Source organism: Antedon bifida, chromosome 7, assembly GCF_963402885.1.
Source record: "Antedon bifida chromosome 7, ecAntBifi1.1, whole genome shotgun sequence".
Taxonomy (NCBI): Eukaryota; Metazoa; Echinodermata; class Crinoidea; order Comatulida; family Antedonidae; genus Antedon; species Antedon bifida.
In genome coordinates, this window is record NC_136232.1 from 12,989,656 (window position 1) to 12,998,749 (window position 9,094).

At 35.8% G+C, this 9,094-nt stretch overlaps 1 protein-coding gene across 1 annotated transcript; it reads right to left on the reverse strand.

The window, feature by feature from the left end:
• Positions 1-1,596: 1,596 nt before the first annotated feature.
• On the reverse strand, positions 1,597-8,737 carry LOC144848084 (uncharacterized). Its single transcript, XM_078704762.1, has 2 exons — positions 6,493-8,737; positions 1,597-3,324 (listed from the first exon to the last, which is right to left on the reverse strand). Exons 1-2 carry the CDS (start codon positions 8,377-8,379, stop codon positions 3,115-3,117), a joined length of 2,097 nt encoding a protein of 698 aa, XP_078560888.1. The 5' UTR covers positions 8,380-8,737; the 3' UTR covers positions 1,597-3,114.
• Between the last annotated feature and the right edge of the window lie 357 nt (positions 8,738-9,094).

The window sequence follows — 9,094 nt, forward strand, 5'->3', positions numbered from 1 at the left end:
GGCTCAAACGGTGGACGTGTGAGAGCGACTAGGACGACGTTGATGTTCCAGCTGGAAACCAGGGCCTTCGATGGAGGCCGTTCTCTAAACATGCCACGCAGCAAACTTGATATTGTGGTGGGTGGAACATGTCGGTGTAATTGCACCTATGGCAGACCGATACCCGGTGCGGTGCGGACCTGCAAACTACCTGACTCAAAGGCAATGCAGGAAGGCGCATATCCGGCCCAATGTCACAGTCTTGGGGTTTATCATAATCAGTTGGCCCTGGCACCAATTAAAGTAATGCTTCAAGCGGCTATTATAGACGGATCGGAGGTTCGAAGCAGAGTAAATACACGCGTGGCCGTGGAGAGCCCAAACGGCAACGCGACGAATTGGTATACTAACTTGATTGTGTATCTGGCGGAAGCGCAACCAGCGCTGGTCTTGCTCTGCAATAGGAACATTAAAGTATGCGTCCTTCAAGTCTATTGTGGCCGCCCAGTCTTCTCGTCGTAGCCTCAGCAGGATGGACGAGATCGTCTCCATTCTGAACCTGCGGGACCGAAATAACCGCTTGTTCAGACTCCGCAGATTTAATATGGGTCGCCAGCAGAAAACGGTACACTCGTGTCCCGGGTACACACTGAGTTCTACTGGCACTACCGCCCCCTTGAGGAGTAGTGCATTGAGGCCTTCCATGAGTCCCTGTCTCTTTGTGGGCTCGGATGGTACTTTTGTTGGCCGAGGACCGTGATCTGCTGAAACAAGTTAATGACCTCCGGGTCATTTTGCGGCGGATGGTCTGAATCAGCCGGCTGGCTAGCCAGAATCGAAAGAAGATATCCAGCCATAGACGTGGCTGGATATCTACCGCTCTGCCGTTGACAGAATCTCCTCCGACCTAGAACTCGCCGCACTACTAAGAAAACTTGTTTTAGGCCTATTCGCATCTAAGCATTGGTCTTCGCGGACCCGTAGCTTGTAAGACCGCCGGGGAGAGTACATCCGGATCGACCGAAGCCGCAGCGGGGGCATGCATTGCAGAAGGAGCTTCTTCGTGTACTAGCGTGCCTGTCCGGTCCCACTTGGTCGAAGCACGGACGGGGACCTTTACACTGTATGCAACTCTACTATTCTAGATAAGCCTGGAATAACGGATTTCAACGTATCACACAACAAGGAAACTAAGCCTGACTCTAATCAAATATATCTTGATGCGCAAAGAACTTCTTCATCTTGTAACTTCTGGAATTCTTCTTTTCAATTCGTTTTTGTATCACGTACACACACTACGGCGGTGCTAAACGGATTTTCTGTTTCGTAATTGTATCTCTCTTTAAAAGGGCTATATTGTCGGTTTATCCAGGTACTAAGCAGACACGAAATAGACTGGACTCTCTAGCCGCGTGGTTAGTTTTACTGGGCAGACAGTGGTTGGTAAAAGCAACTATTAGAATTTAACCCTGTAGGAATTGTAGCCAGTGCTCGGATTAAACTTTTCTTGGTAACTTTAGCCGGCGATTTTGAAATTAAGTCCAGTGCGATCGAGGATTAATTACTGTACTTTTCTGTGAGGAAATGGGGATGGGGAAGATTGGAGATGCTAACACAAAATACAATTCATAATTCTATTATAAGTATATTTATTAAATTGCACGAAAAAACACAGATGGCTTTACCTGCAACAGTTAAAATTTACCAACAAAATAATATTTAATTTAATATTTTTATATAAAACCGTTTATATACAATACTGTATATGTTTAGTACTGGAAAGAACAAACCAATCCATTTTTTATTTTGCCAGGATTAAACAGTATAGTTCCTTATAGTAACGACAGGGCTTTGGTTAGACATGTTAGGCATATACTCCCATGTGCAAATGAATAAAAGTGTATGTACCACTAATATTAGATTAGTTCTAACAAATGAATTCTAGTGTATATGATTATATAGTGCAATCTACATTATATCTTGAAAGAAGTGTCTTTCATATATCATGCATATCATAAATACAGCATTTCTTCTTCTACAGTAACTTCTTGATTAGGTTTTACCAGTTAATTAGCTAACTTCTGGGTAAACTAAAGTGTTCTTTTTAAAAACTATTTAACAATTTTTAATAACATTTTAACCTTTGGTACATTTATAAATCTCTTTATTTCTTAAATGTTACTGAATTTCAAACAGTCACATGGTCAATCAAGTCGAGCTCTTTATTTTCAAATTTAAAATCTGTGCTTTTCAATTTTTAGGATATAGAATTTATAAAGCTATTGTTATATTACATAATATAAAGGATAATTCATATACTCATATAGTTAAAAAAAAACCACAAAATACAAAAACTATATTTCTTATAAGATAATAATATTACATATTACAGTACAGTATTAGCTCAGACATTTCCCATCAATGCCCTACCTTTTAATCTGAATAAAATGTACAGTACCTTTCATTCAATCTGAATGAAATGACAAGAATCTACTTAAATAATACCTAAAATATTATATAAAACAAATAATGAATGTATATTCTTATATTCAACGTGGACTGGTACAAATAATTTCATTTGGTGAAACATAAAATTCCATTTACACTGGGCTATGCCTCTGGAAAATAGACTTTTCATCTCATGAAATTATTTGTACTATTGAACTCATAATCATTCATTATTTGTACAGAATACTAAAGCCCACCACCTACAACTCCTGTACCAAAAAAAAAATAGTTAAGCGCTGCTGTTCATTGTCTAGCCTTCTTCGAAAATATGAATTGGAAAATAGATGGAAACAAAATTAATATAATGTTACTTTTACTAAAAGAACAGTAGGTACTGTACTGCAGATGTGTGAAAATGTTTTAGCCAATAGTATATTCTTTGCATATTTCAAGCTCATGGTTATAAAGTATGGGCCTAAAATAGTAGGGCTAACCAGGTCCTACTATTTCAGGCGCCTCAACCAATAGTTTACCATAAACTTTCAAAGCAAAGAATAAGTATACTGTATTAGGCAAGTGTTTATTTTATGTCAATATTTGTTTACACAATCTTTATACCGGATCCAATTTTCGGTAAATTTCCCTGGCAAAAACAAGCTTCGAGAGAACGCTGAATTCAGTTACAAATCAAATGTTAACTTTCAGTTTATCCATCATCTTTTTTCGGTGGTCTAGGTCAAAGCAATAGCTGATGGAATCACTAATTTCTTGAATCCTTTTTCGGAAACGACATCGATCACGAGCAAATGACTCCCAGTAAGGTTTACGTGTTTCCCGATAATCATCGCACCACTCAGGGTTCTCAAAAGAGCTTACATCTTTACAGCTAAAAGACACCTGAAAAAAATTAAATACAATTTTAAAATAAATATTTGTAATGTTCATGTTTAAAAAATGGTATTTGATGGTGTATGATAATTTTATGATTACAGTACAGTAGGGCAAGTACTGTTTATTACTGCATGCCTGTCTAAAATGCTTGCGCTTTTTAAAAACGACGACCTTTTGACCAACATAAAGCAAAGTATAGGCTCAATGACAATTGACAAACCCTCCCCTTACAAAGTGAAGTGTCACAGATTGGGCCAAACATATACAAAAGTAAATTTGATTGGTTGCAGTCAAAATTGTTGATGCATGACCTTTGTAATTTTGTATTGTACAGTACTGTGGCTTTGTACCTGTACTGTAATCTTGTTCATTGATATTTTGTCCAATGAAAGGTCAGTGTCGTAAAAGAGGTGCCTACCACTCATTTTTTTTTTCTCTTTCAGACTCCATATACCTGTAGACCTGAAAAGGCTTTTCTTTTTTTTGTATTCACTACAAACTTGCGCAAATTTAAAACACTAAACAAATACAAACTGCTAATCAATCAATCCGTCAGAGGAACTTCATTTGCACACGATTTTATTAATTTCAATGATTGCTCACACAGTAGATAAAACCAGAAAGTTTATTGACACTTAGTAAAAGAATAATCATGGGCCAACTTTCTGTGGAGTAAAAATGGCATGTTTCACACAAAGTTACACTCACACACACAAACATTCCTATTTTGAATATGATAGATACTACTAGACTGTACAGTACAGTATGCTCTTCAGGATGAACCCCCAAGAGCGGATATACCTTTTTAAAGTTCTACAGTACAATTAATTCATGTAAAATTGTTATCCCTCGAATGTTGTGATGTCATCATGGCCTTCCAAATATAAAATATAGGATTTTTGTCTCTTTCGTTACTTCACAGTCACTTTTAATAGGGCGTATCTCGCTTATCTGTACACCATTTTCTCCAGATTTAAATATTTTCATTTTCTAACATACAGTACTGGTGTTTGTTGTGCGGATCTAACTCATCAAAGTGACGAGTTCAAATCTAGTTATTGTCTTTGATATTTTTACTCATAATATTAAAGTACAGTACCATTAACAGCAGTGGGTGTACAGTACATTACGTCATAAAAAATAATCCCTAGTGAAACTGAATTTAAATTACGTGACAATGCTCTCTCACTGTAAACTTGTCTATATTATTTTAGTTTGCTTTCAAGTTCAACAAATTAGAACATAAATCCATGTGGGATTTTCCCCTAATACCACCTCAACGTCATTGATCAATAAATTGATTCAAGCCATTGTTTAAGAGTGAATAGAATAGAACAGTATACTGAAAACACCACCCGGACGGAACACAGTTGTTTTTTGTTATGAGTATGAGTAGTGTACAGTATGATTAACAAGGCTAAAATCACAACAAATCAAAAACTGATTGTGGCTGTATTTCTGATATAAAAAAGGGTGGAGTTTCAATGTCTCCTACAGTACAGTATCTGATCACGTCAGATTGCTAGAAACTGGTGTATTCAACTGCTTACTGTCGACTCTGCACCGGCTAATTTTCTGCATAGCCAACTACTATACAGTATTTCAGCGCCTATAGCTCGGACAATACTGTAGGTCATAAAATATTACCATCATTAAACTCACCATACTGTAGAAATGCATTATTTGTACTGTATGTTTACTGTACAGTTTATAGAATGGAACAGTATCAACAACCCTTTTCTAGGTATTAGGGTTTACCAGATACAATAGTCCCAATCTTTGTACCACTACAAGAGGTGGATTACTTAGAATTCAATACAGTACAGTACATGGAATTTACTGATTCAATGAAAAAAAATTCAGAGAGAATTTATGAAAATCTTAAAGACATTGCACAGAACAAGTGTGGATGAGGTACAGTACAATATCACACTGTAACCTGAACTTTTTTATTTAGAATCTTTTTTTTTATAATTTAATACTTTTTCTTTAAATCATTGCCTATAAAAAAGTAAAAATCTTCAATAAAATCATTAAATATCATCTGTGTACTGTGGTAAGGGTACAGTACAAATTAAAGTACTATACGAAATTCTAAATTATACAGGTTACTGTACTGTTTTCTTGAAAAAAGTTCTTCAGACTGAGGTAATCATTATTGAATAGAAAAAACAGTCATCAATACAGACTGTGTTCACTACAGTATATATCTATGGTAAACAGACATTGTTGAATGGTGACTAAACACTGGCCAACATGCAGAGTGTGTCATCACCACTGTAGTATGGCTGGTGCAATGCAATATAGACATTGAGCAATGTCCAATGATAAAATATGTGTAAGGTTTTTGTTTGTACAGTACCACCATCATGACTTTACTGTAATACTATAAAACTTGAGTGTATAGTGTAGGTAATTTGATTTTAAACAGGATTTTAACTGATTTTAATATTGCCGCCCAGGGCTGTACAGTAGCCATCAAAATTACAGCTGATGAGATTCTGAATAGGCTAATAAACTACTGTACAATGCTCTACCTACAATCTCTATAAAAAAAATTGATATTTTTTGTAAATCAATGAGTATTATTGTTATTAATTTTAGTTTAATGTTCTTACAGTACTTTTGTAGCAGTAATATGTTGGATGTTTTTACCAGTAATATAATTATAGTTAGAAAATTATGTTTTGTTTTAAATAAAGTTCTCCCAACGACCTAAAAACTAGGCCCGACGCTACAGTACTATACAGGTATCTCAAGATGACTCGTCTCGTTAGGATTTAACTCAGACAGTACCGACGAGTCAAGACGTTTTGTCAGTCCTTGTCATACGAACGATGCTGTCTGAGTTGGCCTTAATTAGTATCTGTTTATTTAAAATTAAACCCATGTGTGTGGCTATAAAACAAGGTTTTCTGATACAAAAAGATGATGATGATAATGATGACAGTGATGATGATGACGGTGATGAATGATGAATGATGATGCTGATGATGAATGTGTCGAGTGTTGTTAAAACTTACCAGTCATTCAGTATCAAAATCACAACTCATGATGATGAAATGAAAATAGAAATAATAGAACAATACAGGTACTAATCAAAACTGTTATTAATAAGTTATTGTTAGTAGTTATTATTAAAATAAAACTATAGATAGGCTGTACAGTACTTACTCTCTTTGTGTTTTTGACATTTTGGCTTTTGCAATTCTTAAAACAGCTTTTCGAAAAGTTCATTATGCCTCCAACAATTGCAGCATTTGTATAGTCACTGTTATATTTGTTAGCTTTACTGGGTTCATTAGAAGCTGAAGCACAAGTATTAATAAGGCATTTTAAAACAGCACATGATGTTGCAACCATTTTAGGTGCTATATCATTATTTGGTTCACAAGAGGTAGCAACATTTGTATTTGGCTGAAAGTCATTCCCATGTGTATCATCGATCAAGCTATTTTGAAGTTCAGTTTCTAGCATTTGTAAATGTTTATCAGAATTGTCGATGGTTGCTTCTTGATTTGAATTGTCTTTGCTATGGAATTGACTGCTAGGGTAGCATTTCCATCCATTGATTGGGTTGTATGGATCACCAGACTTTAGAAGAGACTGCCATAGATGGTCGTCATTCAAATGATCTTGTTTTTTGGACATTTCATCAATGGAAGTCTCATCACCTTCATCAAAGCCACTGTCCTTGCCACCAGTAGCATCACTACCTTGGCCTAAGATAAAAGAGACAATGTCATTTTGACAAACTGGGATAGGATCTTTGAGATCACTAGACCATGATTCATTATCACTCTCAACCTCAGAATCTGTTTCATATTCACTTGATGCATCATATGACTCGGTATCGCTTTCAAAATCTGATAACGACCCTGACGTATCGCTATATCTACCTCCATCCTCTTCTTCGTCACTATATTCTTCATCAGAATCTTTCTCGCTGTCAACTTGGTGACCAGCCTCTTGATCACTGACCTCTGAACTATAACAGGAGCTCGTTTCTGCTTCACAATCATGAACTTGCACAATACTTGAAAATGCTTCAATTTCCTTTTGATGATTGTCATTTTCCATATCGTTTGCAGACTGAAGTTCTGTATTTTCCTTTATGTGTTCCATTCGATGTTCTATTTCAATATTTTTACTGTCATTTTCCACTGTTCTATGTTTGGAAATACTGTCTACATCTTGAGGTAGATTCATTGTTAGAGTTTTTACTATCAAATTTGCAAGTTCAGACTTAGCTAATGAAATTGATGATTTATTGAAAACTTGAGTATCTTTTTTATTATTCTCTTCAGAATTTATATTTGATTTCATCGTTGAATCAATGGATGGCTCTTGTTTTTTATATCTTCTAAATAACATAGCTGAGGCACTCAAGCCAAATGGAACTGTTGGCCTTAAATATGGCAGACCTCTAGTTAATGGTAAAACATTGGAAAAAATACTTTTATTTTGAGTTTGAACCTGCAGCATCTGATTTTCATTTGGCACAACGCAGTCTTCTGGTTTAAAAACTTTATTTAATTCCAAACTCTTTTTTATTTGAAATACATTTTCTGGCTGTCCACCTTCTTCAATTTCAGTGATCAAGTCATACATATTTGCTCGTAATAATATACTTTTATTTAGTTTTCGATTAGTTGGTGGACTAAATGTTTCCCAGCAGTCTCGGCCTAGAGCTGTAGAATTAACAGCAGCAGAAGCATTAGGCTTGAGAGGCCTATTTATTTCTGTTCTTGTCTTTATTATTGACATTTCCTTATCTTCTTCAGACTGATTGAATGAACATTCAAAACTAGGAAAGATAGGTGGGCTTCTGCTGTCCTCTCCTTGACTATTAAGCCGTAACAAATTTACTCTAAGCCTCGAAGTTCCACTTTTTAGCCGCCGGTTCTGAAAATGGACATGTTGGTCGGGAAACTCAGGTTTTCCCGCCAGGTTCTGGTGGGTCGCTACTAACGTCACGCTAGGCCTAGCACAATGTGTTGGCCTAAAAAAAGTTTGCCATACGGAAGGCTCGTGCTCACTTTGAATCAAGTTTCGATCCATTTTTGCTCAACGATTAAAAGCCCATTATAGATTACAATGAAATATCAGTCTATGTCTACACTATGACGAAGCATAGTGATCAAATAATAGTCGTTAATATTATTACTTTACCACATTTTGGCTTTCCAATCCTTACTACCAAAATGGATGAATTGACAATGACAGTCACAATACTTAGCCGGTGAATCGGCAGGTAAAAAACACAAACAATTGTTCACTATACGCATATTACAAACACATGTCAAATTGCAGTACTTTTCACATTCCCACATACATTCTTTACCAGTGATAATTTTCTCTGAAAACATTATATTATCCATTTTCCTAACGCACTTGCCTTGAATTATTACTTGTTTTGTATGCTGTCGCGTGAATGATGGAGAGAGAAGATGAGTTTTTTTTATGGAAGGCTAGCCTAGTCTCTTTGTCCAAACGCTCGATGGTGTTTCGAAACCGATTGCATCATCTTCTTTTTTTGAGCAAATAATGACGAAACGTAAAAAATGTAATTATTATTAATTACAAGTATTGTCGGTTCAATCTAAACAGGGTCATGTAATATTTTTAATATTCACAACTGAATTTCTGAACAACTAAAATCATTTATTTTCCGTAATTTTTAGTTGAATATGTTCTAGCATGGAGTTATAACTCCATGGTTCTAGTGACGTGTTACCGGGATACCTAACATATTAGAACGTCATGAATAATAATC